Here is an 18,070-nt window from a genome sequence, read left to right as displayed (position 1 = left end):
AATTTGTTTAATTATTTCTAGGCTTGGAGCAACAATTAAATTCTATATCTAAGAACTTTTATATTTGATCCTGCCATAAACATTTACTTCTCTTCCTTTCTATAAACAAAGACTAGCTGATTTGACTTAGTTTTCCTGCCATAATATTGTCTCAGTAGTTCTTCCAGCAATACAGCCAAATTTCCAATTATTTACTTTATATTTCTTCACTTTTGACTAACATTGAGTTTTTTTTTATTATTATTATATTTATGAAATGAAAAAATAAGACAGTTTTGTCTCAAACATTTTTTCTGAAAATGCCATCATTGACCATAAAATGATCATAAAAGTTCAATGCACAGAGGAAAATGATACTCTGGAAATAAGAAAATATCTTGCACATTACAAAATATTTTTATTAACCTTTAATTCCTAACTTCTTTTGATATAAATTTAATTAAAGGTAAAAAATACTTAAAACCAGTGATGTAGGCAAAATATAATAAGAAGTTGTCACAATAATCATATGTAATTGATGCTGGACTAACAAAAATTGTTAGTTACAGCTATATAGTATTTTTGTTCATATAAACTCTTCTGGTGTAACCTATTTGGTGATGATTTTAACTATTGTTTAATTAAAACGTTCAAACTAAGCACAGTTCTTACTGATGCAAAAATACTCTGCTTGAAAAAATTTATTGTTTGAAAGACTTCATATAGGACATGGCTTCATAGATCACTATGACACCTTTGATAAGTGTGTATTTGAAAATGAAAACATTTTTGAAATAAAAATGTGAACATAAGTGTAATGTTTACATTTGTTGACACTGAATAGTCAGCTGAAAATTATCTTGACAAAACAGATTGTAATAAGATTTTGTCAAGAAGAGTCCAAGATACTTTCAAGATCATTTTATGGTCAATGGAGGTACTTTCAGCAAAAATGTTTTGGACAAAACTGCCTTATTTTTTCAAGTTTAATTCAAATCTAAATTAAAAATTACATGTTCCAATTAAAAAAATTCCAACCTTCAGCTGGATAACCCATTTCCAGCCAGTCCCAGAAGTTGAAAATATCACCATTTGATAGAGTGTACTTGATATACTCATTAAAATTTTTAAGATTTTAAGTGAAATGTGCTTCCCTTCATTTTAAAAGGGATCTATGGGTCTGTGGTCTCTGCCACCCTGTATTAGGTGCATTTCCTCTTATAATATTGAACTGTTGTATTCTTATTTTAAAAATAAGCAATCATCTTTCCACATTATTTACCCTAGATTATATTGTTTGTATCAGAAGTATATTCTAATTTCTGAACTAATAAAGCAAGCAATTAGTAGATGAAAGTCAACAAATCAGCAAGAATAGATTAAAAATATAAAGCAAGCATAGTAAAAAAAAAAGAAAATAAAGATACTCAAATAAATAATTATATTATAGTTTATTGCTGTATATTCATACAAAATATTCAATTATTTCAAACATAGCAATACATAAACACACAAAATATCATTATTGCATACAGCAAGAATTAATTATTACAACAGCTTCTAGCTTTAGAGTGCTTGTATGGTTGCACCTGTCAAACATGTTTATCTTGAAAATTTCTATTTCAAAATTTATTGTTTTCCTGTGTTTTCAACATAAATTCAATGTATTTTTCATGTTTATCTCAGATAATTACAGACTGAAGTACAAATTCAAAGTTTGTCAACTACATTTTGATAGCATAAATTGTAAATTGAGAAGCATTTCTTGCAATGCAATACATAGTTGAAATTAATACTGCTTTTCTTTGATTGGCTATGAGTTGGCTTTTGTCTTATTGGTTTAAGAAAGTCAGCATCAGAAACTATTGACAAACTATTTCTATTAAGGTATATCAAAAATATTTTATTTATACCTAATATAGGTATGTACTGTACTTGCTATTGTAATAATAAAATACCATACATCTAATAAAACCTATTACAGTTTACTGTGTAGAAATGTCTATATCTCATTTATAAGAAACATTATAAACAACTTATTTCTTTATATTATAATTAATTTGAAGCATTTGGGGACACTGTAAAGAATGACAAAATTGTTTCAAAATGTAACAGTATTGCAACTTTTATTTAAATCCTTTTCCTTTCTTATGTACAAAGCTAACATTCAAGTCTAGCATCTAAAGTGGAATAATTTCTCAAAGAATTTCAAACTATATACCTTTTTGGGTTTTTTTTAAATAATACTTTGTTGGGACAATGATGAGGCAGTCCTTTAATTTAGAACTGAACTTTATTTTAATCTAAGACTATATATACACTTGTTGATACATCCATAATTTGGTGCCAACAGAATAACAACAGGTTTCTTCCTGGCTCCTGCTGTTTCAGCAGAGTGTTGCCAGTCCATATACAGTTTATGACATCAATACTTGCTTTAGTTTCGCATTCCCAACATACTTCTCTTTACTTAATGCTGAAGAATGTTATGGAGGGATTTATGAAACCTAAAGTGTTTGTTTCTCTGATCAAAGTTAAAAATATAAATGAGAGTGAGAATTTTTTTACCTGCAAAAAATTAATCTAGTTTTGATACTCAGATTCAGTTGAAAAGATTAAAATGAAAACTTGATTTATTGAAATTTCATAAGAACTGTAAATCAGTAATGAAACAATTTGTTTTGAAGTTCACTTTTAACTTATTCAGTTATGTTAGCTGAGACTTGCATTGACCCAGAAATTATCAGTTCAAACTTATATTTAACAAAAAGAATATTTTAGACAAATTGTTTTAAATTTTAACAGAAAAAAAACATATAACAGATTTAAGAAAATGAATAATTTCGAAAGTGTTTAGAGAACTTGAAATGATTTCATATGTTCTTGACTAATATGAGTATGTGCTTTGTAAAATACTGGATATACCTAAACGAATGCCCTGATTTAGAAGAGTTTTTGTAGACAAACCTCAAAAGATGCAACAATGATGTGGGATCATATGAGTATCTCTTAGTTTCATTTCAGTCATATGGCATGACAATTACAGACATGATGACAGGCAAAGAAAAAGCATTCTTTGTGTTGGAATTTCATTCCATGAAATCAGTTGTAACTGTCCAGTGTCATCTTTGTATGAAGTTCAATAAAAACCGATCAGTTTTGGAGGTTATTTGGTGATGGTACGAGCAATTTGTGCATACTGAATGTTTATGCAAAGGCAGATTTCCTGATAGAGGTACGTACATTGCACTACGTGTGGGATGAACTAGGCTATCAAATTGATATCTGTAAGGTGATGAGAGGGCTTATATTGACATTTATAGGATATGTAAGAAACTTTTGTAGAAAAATTTTGCCTCAATATCTGTGTATGTATCACTGTCCTATGTTAAGTGCACTGTAGTAACACTTTTTGGAATCACAGACATCATTTAGGTACTACATTCTCTATGTTGATCACTTTTTCAAAGAGATTGTAGAGAAAAGTTACAAAAATTTTTTAGAAGTTGTTAAATTATATTAAACATTTTTCACATGGAAACAAATGTAAGCTGCTGATTTTTAAATAAAATTCTGAATGGCTTTTTGAAAATAGGCAGTAGGTCTGACATTGCAAAATGTCATTTTAGATAACAGAGGAACAGCATATTATGAAATACCCCAAATCCTTATATACTATACATGCTAGAAAGAGACAAACAACAAACAAAAAAAATGAAAGCACTGCAGAAGATTATTCAGTTTTTAAAGAGTAAAAGGCTCTGGAAATAGAACAGTTTGAATACAAATGTTTTAAAATTTTAGACAATATCAATAAAGAAACTGTAATTTTTGAAGAAGAGATTACAATTTTGAGAAAAAAAAAATTGTTTTTAAATAATATAAATAGATTGGAAGAAGAAACTACACTGTATATAATATGTATTATTTTTAATGAAAATTTTTAGTTTTGGGCTCAGGACACCTTGAAATGTCAAGAAATGCAAAAAAATTCAGGGGTAATTTCTGTATTTATGGATGTGTGTGTGGGGAATGATTTTGTTTATCCTGTTTGAAGCTTAATAACACCTGTGTTTTTTGTCAAAAATTTCTGAAATTTTTCAGTTTGTTTATTAGGGGATTGAAGCTATTCAATTTTAGTGGTTAAAGGGAGATTACAGATTACAGGAGGTCATATCTCGAGTAGGTTGGACTTAATGATGAATTTCCTCATTATTAGCAATTACAATTTTTTATAAAACCTATCTCTACCCTCAAAATTAAGCTTTTTGTCATTTTATAATAATCAAAAATATAAAAAGTTTTTAATAATAAAATATAACAGATGATGCCACACATGCAGTTTTAAATGTTGTTGGGAAAGCAACTTATTGTTGGATTTTTATTCTAGAAATTTTAATTAAAACCATTAAATAAATCTTTTCTGTTAGTTTTTATATACAGACTTTTTGAAATCTATAAAAAATTATTTAAAACATTTAACTTTGCAATACGTAATAAAAATATCTATTGGAACAAGATCTAAACACTAGTTAGCCTAATATATATTTAAAGTTAATTCACCAAATAATGTCTAACTGAAGAGAGGCCAAAGGTGCCTGAAATGCATTTTGAATTTGTATTAATGGTAAAAATATATATTATTGATTGATAAACTCTTCATAGAAAATTGTCGGTGTGATAAGCCCTACAAAACAATTGTGTGTGATAGCACAAATATTGTAATATTATCGAGCAATTATTGTGACATTGTCACAATGCCAAGCTGCAATTTTTAATCATATTTTTAATTTATTTAATTTAAAATATTCGCTCTCCACCTCAAATTATTAGTAGAGTCTTGCTTCTGTATAACATACTTTTCTTTTAACAATAGTTATGCCAGTCATCTATTAACTGCTTTCAGGGAAAAAGATTTGAATTGAAATAACGTGACTTCTGGTTTACATTGGGAGTTTGTATATAGTTAATCGGGGTCTCCTGCCCATATGATTTTCATATCTTGACTCGGATTTCATTTATCTAACTCTGTTCTCAAGATTAAGGAAAGACTGATGGACAGACAACAGTGGGAATTTATAGATTATAATTTTTTTAAATAGCCTAACTAGCCTATTTTTTCGAATGTTTTCATTACTTATTTTAAGTCTTGAAAAATTAAGATTATCAGAGAAGTTTTTTCAAAATTGAATGGATACTCTATGTAGTAATCTAATAAAATATTACAATAGAAGTTTTGTTAATCTGGCAGATTACAAAAAATGTAAGATTACTAGATGTATTTTCTCTAAACTTGATAAGTTACATGCAATCTGAAGATTGCAGAATTTGCTGTATATCTTATATTAATGCATACTTTTGCATGCTTCTGATTTGCACGCTCTTTAATCAATTGGAAGATTATACAGTACATGACTATACTGTGTTAAGATTGACTGAAAAAATGAATAAAAATGTCAATTAACACATTATTGTAGAACAGTGGTTCTTAACCTTTTAGTGATGAGGGACCATTTATCAAAATTTTTCTCTTGCCATGGACCATGAGCTGTTTGGCAGTAATATAAGTTCTTATAAGGTTGTTCTATAAATTAAACATGTATAAAATTATTCAAAACCAAGAATATTATATTATTTGCAAAAATGTTACATTAATTATATTATTTTAGTGCAATTTTTGTAACTGCATAGTGTTTACCAACTGCTGGATTCTTTGTTCAGTGCTACTCAAAGCCAAACACATGTCGGCACTGGCATCCAACGGATTTCAATGTTTATTTTTAATTATCAAAAGCACTGAGAATCCTTGCTTGCATAAATATGTGGTTGAAAATAAAGTTAGGTACTGTAAGGCAATTTCTCGAATTTTAGAGAAAGCAATAGCTTTATGGCTCCAAAAATCGTCAAGATTAATTCCTGTCTTGAAAGTATCCTTGCAGTTACTATCGTGTTACATTTCAATTAACTCTTCTTGTATTTCATCCGGCACCTCGGAAATGTTGACTATGAAAGGATTGTGGATCAGTTTCCGAATAATGCATTCCAGGAGGTCTTTTAAAGGAAACTGGCCCTTATTCAGGTGTTACAAACGTGGAGAAAACCTGGAGAACTCCACATGGCCAGTCTGTCCAAACGCAGTGGGAACCCGCGACCAAACTTTCAGTGTTTAGCGACAGAACTGCTCAGCCACTGGTGAGCATCTCAACACACTGTCAATAATTGGGTTCAATGTATCAAACGCAGAAAAATTCTCTCTTTCAACTTTGCTGATCAATAGGTCGATTTTAGCAATAAACGTACTAATTTTATCTTCAAATGCAAATATATTGCTAGTGCCTTCCAATTTCATATTTCCTGACCGTTGCAGTTGAAGGTTCAATTTATTTAGTTTGTGCAAAAAATCCACTAAATAAGCAAAATGTATTTGAAATTTGAACTGACAAAACTCGTCGTCAACTCGTTGTCATTTATTTAATAATTTTAGGATGACTTCACAGACCACTTCGGGTGCTTTCAGGGACCACCAGTGGTCCACGGACCACCGATTAAGAACCACTGTTGTAGAAAATCAACATAGCACACAATAGTTATTATATGCACACACTGATTTATGTGAATATATGATATTTTCAGAATTACAGGCTGCATGATTTGATAGGTAATGCTGTTAGAAAACCAAATATTTATAAAACATTTTGTTTGATAAGTTGCATGGATGTTTCGTCACAGTGAAAACGTTTAAAATAATTCTAAACTTCCATAAATGAATAATAATAGTGAGTATTAAACCACTAAAAAGTTTTATATAGTACTGGTACAAGGAAAATAAATATACCATATATGTATACAAAGCAAAGGACTAACTTTTTTCCCTTACTCAATACCTTCAAAATCACTGGCTTCACTATTAAGAGACAAACAGTTTCATCATTTTTGTTTCTAACGATTTGTTATTGAGGCTTATTTATTCCATTTCTTTCTCTTCTATTCAAAAAATAAAGGATGAATAGGGCCTTAGCCCACTGACCTCTCCCAAAATCTTATTGGTCTCCAATTTTGATTTGTACAAACTTTAAGGCCTGGGAACTGAAGGAAAATTGGAAAATTATAGACCAGTTGTTAATTAAATTAATTAGGTCCAGATGACCTGACTGACAGATATGTGGTATCTCTTCTACTTTTCTCCCTCCTTTACAACTATCAGCCATAGGAGAGGTTGTAAAGGAGGGAAAGAGAAAGAGATATCATAAAAGCTAATGTTAATCTGGCATTTCTCACACCTGGACTACAGTTTTACAAAGGGGTATGCAGACCAATACATGGAATTGAACCCAAACTCTAACACTGCTCAGGTGGCATGATTGATTTTAAGGCAGTCGATAGCACTTAAATATTTTATCATTTGTTAGGCTACATATTTGATAGGTCACATTTATGTTATAACCATTAATATTTCTTTGATGAGCTGCAGCTTTAACATTCTGAAAATACAGTAATAATTACCATATTTACTGGCATATAACACAATCTCTCATATAGGATGAGGTGTGACTTTAAAAATCAAAATAAAATTAGATTTATTGATTCAATTCTAATTTCATATCAAATGCACGTAAATGCACACATTGTCCCACAAAAATTTCTGGTGTTTCAAACTTTAAGGAAAAATCTTGTAAAATTGACAACATAATTTGTTGATGTAAAGCTGGACAATCAGGAACCCGTTTTTTCAATTTTTAACAGTCAAATCCACTCTCCATCAATTACATTTATGAGTTTCTCTGAATTCTGATTTCTGAATAATCATTTGTTTTCGTGTGAGAATGGATTAAAACTTATATCAAGCTCCATGTGATTTCGGAATTCAATTCAAAAGCTTTGCTTTTCTTATTGCTATTCATCTTTACTCCTGATAATACACAAGAATGATTCAAATGACCCAGATAAATACTTTTGTTTTTAAACACCAGAGGATGAGCCTCCAGTAAAAAATGTGAATACACAGTTCACAAAAATTATCGCAAAAATGCAAAAAATCCTTCGACGCACATATAGGTCAACCTAGGTTTTTGAAGCAGTGAAAAATGAATAAAAACCTCGTCTCATATGTGAGTAAATATAGTATTTTTCAAACATGTACTGTATGTATAGGGTATTCACTGAAACATCTGTTCAGCCTCAAACGAGATCTTTCCAGCATTGCATGAATATTTGCATGTGGTTTATTTTTATATTTGTTCCAGTGCTAAAATAGCCAAGGAAATCAATATAAGATGATTTAGCATAACATACAAATAATCTCTGACTATAAAGGATAAAGACAACATTCCAAAATTTATACAAAAAGTGAGCTTTATTTTGTTAAGAGAACATGTTAAATGATTGCCTTCAGTGGCAATACAAAGATTTAGATGGTCACTGTTATCAAAGCAAAAGGTAAACCAACCAAATATTAGATAAATTAGATTGCAATTCATTGAATATTCAGTATACTGTATAACATATATTCAGTATATTCAGTAACTTATAGTATTTACTATAACATTGCATACTAGCAAATTTAAACGAGGATGTAGTTTTAGATCATCATCATTGATTTGTAAACAGCCCAAATTGGAACTAGTTATTTTGAATGACTTTGGACAAGTCTGACTGCATATATTATATTACTTAATATAACTTATACATTATAAGAGTATTTAATTATTTACACTAATTTTAAATATTATTCCAAATAATTATAATTTTTGTATCATAAATGATCATTAAATCTGATTTATTAATATTAATTAATCTAAATACTTAATTGCAAAATTTAGTAGCCCCAATAAAGTCTGACAAATTTGGCAAGTATTTTTTAATGTCAACTTTTCCAGTATCTTTTGATCATAAAACAAAATTATTAGTTGCAACAATTTGTTTTAAATTATAATTTCAAACTTATTAGTATAAAAAAATTTAATGTAATAAATTGTTAACATCATATTTGCATAGTAATATGAAATTTCTTAAATTTACACTATTGGATACTGGAACTTTGTAAATAACCCTTTCAGAACATTTTTATATAGTAAGTATGATATTTAGATGCAAGAACAAGCATTTTCGACACATATCTTAGGTATAGTGTCGTAAAAATTTGTTCTTTCATCTAAATATTGTACGTTACTGGATAAAAAGGTTCTGAAAGAGAAATTTCTTATTTTGAAATACATGCTTTTATTAAGAGAACTGTTTGCTATTCTAGAAAAAAGATGAACATGATTGGTATTGTTTTGAATGCCATCGAGGTGGAGAAGTTGTTTCCTGTACCTCATGTCATCGTGTTTATCATAGTTTTTGTATTAAAGAAGAAGTTTCTTCAGGAAATAAATTTGTTTGTTCTGTTTGTAAGGTAAGATAAGTAAATTTATTTTATTTCAATAATAATAATAATTGTAAACACTTTTAACCCATGATCACATGTGGTAGCAACAATTTTTCATAACTGCTAGGTTTTTGTGGGCATTTTTCACTAAATTAATTTACTTAGCTATGCTTACATGATATCTTCATGCTAAATACTATTTATCTATTTCCATAATTTATATATGTAATTATTTCTGTATATTTGCAAGGCTATTTATCTAACAGTGTAAAAATTTCAGTCAAAAGAATTTTTTTCACTTATCATAGGTCCTCAAAACCTGCTGTAGAAAATCATTACCTTATGCATCAAATTCTGTACAAGTTTTCATTATCATATGCATAATTCAACAATTTTTACTTTAATATCATTATAAATGATGTTATGGGGGGATCATATATGATTGCTGCAAGAGTAGTCATGACACAACTTGAAACAACCTTGAACACTTGTCTCCATATGATAGCCTGAGATAATATGGCCTTTAACAATATACAGTCAAACCTGTTTTTATGCGGTGGATAGGGACCGCATAAAAAAAGTCTCACGTAGAAAATAACTCAAAACCATACGAAATAGAATTTATTGACAACAGATGTCAGCACTTGACTGCATCGTCTTGTCTATCGTCTGTTTTACATATTTTTGTCCAGGTGGTGTTTTGTTGACTTAAAAAATAAATTATTTCATTTTTCGCATATTCATGCAATAATATTACTATAATAAGTTTATTTAGCTATAATAAGTCAACGTGAGACATGACAAATTGCACGAGACTAGTCGCCAACTATACTGCACAAAAAAAAATTGCATAAAAAACCGCACAAAAAAACCGCATAAAAACAGGTTTGACTGTAAATGTTTTTTGGCTTTATTTTATGCTCAAAAAATACAAAAAAGTCATTTTTGGTCCTGAGATATACCATGCCTTTCTGCCATTTATTTCCAGATGAATTCATTTCACATTAGCCTACGCCACTGCAAAGTTTAAGGGGCTCCAATAGGAAACCCTGTCAAGGATATTGTTCTGTGAACAAAACAGTATATTTATGGCTTAAAGTGACTCTCTTTTTTAGCTTTTTTAGCTTTTTTTCATAGCTCCTCTCTTTTTTAGCTTTTTCTGAGAAAAACTCACTTTTTTAGCTTTTTTCACTTCCCATGTGAAATTTTTTTTTTGTAAATGCGCTCAGGAGCGAAATAGCGACCAGCACGTCCCCATATGCCTTATGGACCGTGCGCGACATGATAAGGCACTGTCGTATACACATGTAGTGTACTACATTTATATAAACTAACAAAACGAGGAGCTTCCCAAAGCTTGATACTCTGCACATGCTGTAGGAATTTGCACGTGGGTTCTCCTTGCTTGTATCCTTGTGAAATATCGATCTCCGCGGCACTTCGATATAATCACGCTGCATTAAGACATAAGTACACTTCTAGTTCAGTGTTAAGAGTGATTTTTATACAGCATTATTTTTAGCATTTGTATTTATTTAAGTGCAGTGGACAAAAGAAAGAAATAGATTTTATTTAATACTAACAGTAGAAACTCATGTTTTAGCAACGGAAAATCGTATAGAACCCAATACTTTCTGAAGTAAGTTGCTAAGCAAACTTCTTCCCAACCGCCTGCTATTCTTTAGCTTAAATGATGACATTACTCGTTTTTGACTACCGTAGAAAAACCAAAAATAATGATTGTTGAGCAATAATAAATTTGATTTCTACTGTTATTATTAAATAAAACGTTGTAGGACACTCGTTTCAAAGCTTGTATCTTTCTAGCACTCTGTAAAATTAAAGATCGAGCGAATCTCGTGCCAGGAAATACAAGATTTTAAACTAATATCCTAAATATTAATAACTTCTGTAGAGACAATCTTTAGACAAAGACAAAAGTTTGGTTTTAAGTGGGTGCTTATATATTTGGCATGCACCATGGTTTTCTGTATTCTAACGGTGTCCTTCATTTTCCATTTCGACAGAAACTATAAAACTCGTCACGCACGTGCGCATTCGAACAGCTGCGGTCAATCCGGCACCAAATTAAAAAATTAATTTGTAAATATTTAGTGTCAAAAAACCGCTATTTTCACTTTAATCTAGCTTTTTGATATGCTTCTAGTTGAACTCAGTCAAAAAATTAATTTAATTATAATTTATTGAAGATTTTAATTTTTTAATATTAGAAAGTAATTAGCATAAATTACATGGTGTCATGTCTCATCTTCGCTCCCGTTCAAGTTTATTGTCCTATACATGCGCCAATGTTCGTTTTTACTTCTGCTGGGGTTTTATTTCAACCTCGACCGTTTGGTTACGCAAAGTGGGGAGATGGGCGTCACGTGATCGCATACCTGACTTTTTACAAGTTTCCTTACCTCGAAAGAAACTTATATTTTTTCTCGATTTTAATTATTATTAACTAACTTTTTTGATGGATTCTTATATCCTTGTATTATCTAAAGTTGCAGATATCAATGCGTAAAACTTTATTTAAAAAATTGTTTTTCTTATATTTTAAAATTCAAAAATAAATTAAATATCGGAAATGCTAAACTATAAGTACAGTGTGTTTTACATTATCATTGCGAACAGATACAGCCAATTATTTTATAAACGTATTTATTATTTTAATTTTTATAAATTATTTAATTTGATGCAACATGATCAATTAATTACTGTGGCGCTGTCGCATCAGGCCCATCCTAGTCTCGTGTAACAATTAATTAATTTTCGTAACTCTCACCTGACCGTCTCGTTCGTATGCCAGGTTTCCTGTCATATGTCCAATCAAGCAAAAAGTCCACTAAATCTGTCTTTAGATTTTATTCACACAAAACAAATCAACTATTTACATTATTTCGGTTATAAGAACATTCCACTATGTTCCCATGCCTTTTGGAACTTAACAACTTTTTTCTTGGTGTTGCCAACTCTCGACAAAAAACCAAAATTCTTGCCATCTAGTGGGATGAATGGGTCAGGCGCGTTCACATGGGCATAACCAGGAAGGAGCATGGGTGGGCACGCCCCCCCCAGTTAACGTGGTGCCCCTCCCCAGAAAATTCTTCTTCTTCTTCTTATTCAATTTAATATGGAGATTATAGCCTTTGCGGCTCTTTCTCTGACCGACGTTGCCAGTTGCTAAGCGAAACGGCTAGTGAGGCTAATGTAGTGCTCCAGCGCCGCCACGTGTTGACTAGGAGTGATGGAGGCCGGCGGCCAGTAGATAGGTGTCAGCGTGCGCACCAGAGACATGTTTAGGGTCATCGTGTTGCCTAGGTCCTTGTGGGCTATAGTGTATTTGGGGCAATGTAGCCAGTAATGAAGTGTAGTTTCTGCTGCGCCACAATGGGGGCACCCCGGGAGTCGTGTAGATGCCCGTGAGTAAAGGAAAGCATGTAACGGGGCCGTCTCGGTCCGGAGCCGGGCCAAAAGCATCTCCGCGTGGCGAGAGTGACGTGCAACTGTACCTCCAGGGGGCGAAAGGGCGTAGGTGGTCCTGGCCTTTGTTGCGGAGCACCGCTGACCAGGAATCCGTCAGGGTGCCAATGGTGGTGTCCTGCAAAGCCCGGGTGAGGTCGCATGGCATGAGGGGTTTCCAGATGGAGCCACAGATCGGGTCCCCAGAAAATTACAGCCTCTAGGCCCCCCATAACAAACTCTGGCTACACCAATGCGCGTTAATTAATATGGAGGCGAGACTCGATTCAATTACTTTTTCATTTCAGATGTTAATTACAGTGTTACTTTAATGTAATTTTATACATAATGTATGTTTATTATAATTAATAAATCTATATAAGAATAATATCTGTGTCTAATAAAACAAAGCGATTATAAAAATAAAAAGCGTGCGTTCCATCTCGATCTTTTGTAAGCGAAATTTTATGATTTTAATTTTTAAAAAATGAGATTTTTATTTATAATTTCTGTAATTTGTTCTATAAGAGCAAAAAACTAAACTTATCAAATATCAACTCTCTGTAAATAATTTCATCATTTACTTATTAACATCAGATTTGTTAAATTTCATGGGATTGTATTATTTTTCAACTTCAGGGTAGTAGAAAGCTTTGTATATTTTCTCCCATAAAAGTAATAGACTCTGCCGGTTCCCCACTGTGAAGGACAACAAACTGCTAAATGTTTAATTACATTGTTTTCATAAACTCTCTTCTCTGTCAGTTGTGGGTCGAATGACTAACAAATTGTTTTATTGTATTCAGGGGAATAGATTTGTGAGACTAGTATTACCAGTAATGAATTCTGTAATTTTATTTTTAATCATTTAAAAAATATTGATAAAATTACCAAATAAATGATTGGGTCACAATTACTAGTGGTATTGCTATATAACAGACATGGGCAAATGCGACTCCGAGAGCGCATGCGGCACTTTTTGAGTTTTATGTGGCTCTTGCTGAAAGTGTTAATTTCTGCCTTTTATTATTATTTTTACAGTTTTATTTCCACAATTTTTTGAAAATATGTTTATTAAAAAAATTCAATACTTGTTTTATATTATATAATAAAATCAAGGTACAGAACTGCAGTACAGAGTAAAAAAGTACAGAACTGCGGCTCCCATGCATTTTGCAAAACCTACATTTCGGCTCCCGAACTTTTGCTTGCCCACCCCTGCTATATAATGAACATGCAACCCACTGATTCTGCCAGAAGTTGTTTTTTTTTCTTCTTTAATTACATTTTTTTTATGAAGAAATCAAAAAATGTACCTTGAAATAAATGGCATTTGAAATTTGGCATGTTATATGGAAACACATTCTGGTAGTTATGTTACTATTCCATTTGCTTTGCTGTGTAATGGTGGGAATTCTGTATGGGGCACATGAAAACTTAATGCGGGCATGTTCTGGCTTAATGCAGTCTTACTGGTCACTTTTCTGGAGTATAAACTCATCCTAGCTATTTTCATATTTAATCTTATCAGTCCACTTAATAATCAATCTAATATCATATGCAATGTTATTGATACAAAATATGTGTGCGTTTGTGTGTTTTTTTAATAATGCCTGTTTTCGTTCATTTTAACACTATTAGCTTTTTTAGCTTTTTTTCAGTGTGAACTCTCTTTTCTCACTTTTTTTTATTGCCATGACTGCTTTAAGCCCTGTATCTTGTAAATTAAATAACATATGACATTGAAATTTGGCACATATAGAGAAGACACATTACAGGATTTTTCAGAATCATGAAATTTGAAGAATTGTAATTATGCACAATGCAGTTATGTATGAGAAACTGCTGCATTATGCATGCTTGTGTGTTAAGAAACGGCATGTGATCTCAGGTTAAAGGCTAGAATATAATTATGAAATAATAAAATATATTTGAAATTAGCTAATTTTTGTAAAATTCTGAAAAATGCATTTTATATTTTGTCAAATCTTATACATTCTTTCTCTCTCTCTCAGTTTTATTATAATTAAAAGTTTATGAAACATGTTATAGTTATGAATCTGACTGGATCATCAAACTTAAGATAAAATTTGAAGGTAATAGTTATCTTATTAAATGTTTACATTATAGTTAAACATTTAATTCTGCCTTTGTATACTAAAGGAAATTTAATAGTATTATTTTAATATAATTTGTTTTGATGTTATTTTTTAATCCATTAGTTATATCTTCTTATTAATTAAAAAGAGGATGAACAAGTAATAAGGAAACATTTTAATATAGATTTATTCAATCTTTTTTAAATTCATTTTTGCATGAAATATCTGTAATCTCTGGCACATTCTATACATTAGAAAGGCAGTGGAAAAATTTTTGCCATCAGTTTTTTGAGTTTTTGTTATTAGTCAGCTATAATTCATAGTAAGCTTTAATGTTGATGATATTGGTTTATTTTTAGATTTCCTTGTTATTAACTTTATGTTGCTCTTAACTTAATGATTTAAATAGTATTTCTAATGTTTGTAACTTTACCATGTTTTAATTTTTGTTTTTGGTTTCACTTCATTACTTGATGTTAATATCCATCTTTGTTCTATTTGAAAGCTTGATGTTTTTATTAATATCTATTAGGAATTTTTGTTTTGATATTTGTTTTTTATCTTTTGTCAATGTTTTTGTGATATGATAACAGATATTTGTTTTGAAGTCTCTTTGTGTAATTCAAGACTTCAAAATCATTTATTTATACAATGTTATAATTTACAGCACTTTTTTTTACAATATGCATTTCTATTCTTTGTCTCTATCAGTTGTCACTAATGTAATTTATAAATTAATTCAAATTAAGGTAAAATGTTTACAATTTTACAAAATTGACTTGCATCTTATGAGCTGCAAATGGTAGTGATGAGTCATATTCAATACAATTAAAACTTTTTTTTTCTCCTTTAGAAATTGTATTTAGTAAAAAATGCTGTCTTTTTTCATGTTGAAAACATTTAGTAAAAAGCAGTATAACAGAAAACTAGAAAAAGTTAGTTTCCTGAAAATGAACAATTACTAGATAAAATGTACATGCATTATCAATATAGTAGCCTACATTAAAAAATAAGTAACTTTGATTTTTAAGATTGTTAAATTGTAAGATGTTTTTAGTTATTTGTGAGAGTTAGCATTTAACAACTTTCTGAGTCTTCCTGGATTTGTAAAAAAGGTGCTAACTTTTATATAAATCCAAAAATACAAAATATTTTGAATATGGCATGAATGATATGGTTTTGTTTTATCAGTTTTATGGACTTAGTTTTAAAAACAAAATTGGATTATAGAAGTTTGTGTGTATTAAGTATGCAAATATAAAGTCAAAAATTGAAAATAGCTTTTATTTTTAATTTTAAATCTTTATAATCTTGTAAAATGTTTGTTAATTAAAACATAAAACACATGCTATTTATATAACAATTTAGTATAAAAGCATATTTTATAAAATTATAAACATTTCATGATGATAGATTTCTTACAAATGTAAAAAATGAATTACTTGAAAAAATATAATTGTGAACAATGTAAAATTGTTTATTTAAGAATTAAAAAGTTTTAGTACTCTTCAGTTGCAATTTGATAAAAACAAATTTTAACCAATTACAATACAAGCTGCTAGTGCTTTTGCTTGTCTTGGTTGTGTGTAAGCAGCTCGTCCATCTAGCAAGTTATTGATGGATTTAGTGATATTTCAAGTCAGTTGCTGATTTGACAAAACTTTTTCTTAATTAAATAGAAGACAAAGTCTGTTAGAAAAAGTCACTTTTTATTCGGTTTTGCATTCTGCAATACATTCCATGATGTCTTGATCCTTTATTTTGGGCTATTTGGTCACCAAAAATTTTTTACAAATTCCTTAAAATATGAAAAAATATATGGTTAAAAGATAAAACACTTTAAAAATTATTGTGGAAGCAAAAACAGATGTCTTATCACTCTTCCATCCATACTACATTGAAATCATACTGTTGCTTGAACCTTTCAAGTTCAGCTCTGATTTTTTAAAGCACTTTTGAAAAATCAGCATTTTCAACAGAACATGAATGTGGACAAAAGGTAACTTTTTCAACTGGCTTTGTCTTCAGTTTTAATTAAATCCAAATGATCTGCTGAATCAAGATATTTTTAGGCTAAGTTAATAATTAGTTACTAATTAATTTGACTAGAGTTAGGTGTTTATGCTGCCATCTTGTATGAATTTTAATAATTATAATAAATTAATTTTTAATTTAGAAATTTTGGGAAGAAAAGAAAAGAAAAATCAGACTGGTATGGGATTCAGATTTGCAATTCCTGCTTACTGTGCAGATGAGTCCAATCTTTATTTCCAGAACATTCTGGATGGGAAGATCAGATAGAGATCCAGGCAGCATTACTGGCAATGCATCTGCATGGTATGTAGGAGTTGTGGTTTGAGTCCTGCTCTAGGCTGAGTTTTTTTCCAGAAATTTCTAAATTAAAAATTAATTTATTATAATTATTAAAATACATACAAGATGGCAGCATAACCGCCTACCTCTAGTTAAATTAATTAGTAACAAATTATTAACTTAGCCTAAAAATAGCCTGATAATTTGGCAAATTGTTTGATTTTAATGATTAAATTGAGTTATGAGTTGTTATTACTTCAATTTTATTTAATAATAAATTACTATCTGAAATTATTTTTAAAATTTAGAAAAAAGTTTCAATCTAACAATTTTTTATACTGTGAATTTTAGATTGAAAATTTACAGTATAAAAGATTGGTAGATTGAAACTTTTCAACAATCTTTTCTACAAATCAACAGAATCAACTTTTTTCTACAAATCAATTTGCAGACTCCTTTCTAATTCCAACTCTAAACAAGTGTAATTGTTACTAAGAGTCTAGTTTGCTAGACTGACTCCAATCCTGCTTTTAAGGAAACATTTGAACACATCCTGAATAAATTTATAAAAAATTGTTATTTATAAATTTATTCAGGATGTGTTCAAATGTTTCCTTAAAAGCAGGATTGGAGTCAGTCTAGCAAACTAGACTTAGTAACAATTACACTTGTTTATAGTTGGAATTAGAAAGGAGTCTCCAAATTGATTTGTAAAATTTTATTTCTTTATATTTGAATTTAAATTGTTAGTGAATAAAATAAATAGTCTCTAAACCAGTGCACTTTCAAGCTTTTATTTATTACCAACATCTGTAAGGTATGGATAGAAACAAGTGCATCAAAT

At 30.1% G+C, this 18,070-nt stretch overlaps 1 protein-coding gene across 3 annotated transcripts in view; it reads left to right on the top strand.

Moving 5' to 3' along the window:
• LOC136972743 (zinc finger MYND domain-containing protein 11) overlaps positions 1–18,070 on the top strand; it is a 101,835-nt gene that overhangs the window by 30,717 nt on the left and 53,048 nt on the right. For all 3 annotated transcript variants that reach the window (XM_067267360.1, XM_067267359.1, XM_067267358.1), the window contains exon 4: positions 9,227–9,373. In XM_067267360.1, the coding sequence (XP_067123461.1) occupies positions 9,227–9,373 (147 nt within the window). The remainder of the gene's footprint in view (positions 1–9,226; positions 9,374–18,070) is intronic.

This window comes from Centruroides vittatus, unplaced genomic scaffold (assembly GCF_030686945.1).
Source record: "Centruroides vittatus isolate TY-2023 unplaced genomic scaffold, ASM3068694v2 contig_301, whole genome shotgun sequence".
NCBI classification, from domain to species: domain Eukaryota; kingdom Metazoa; phylum Arthropoda; class Arachnida; order Scorpiones; family Buthidae; genus Centruroides; species Centruroides vittatus.
Note: the sequence above shows the minus strand (reverse complement) of the source record. Positions and strands in the feature narration are given on the sequence as shown.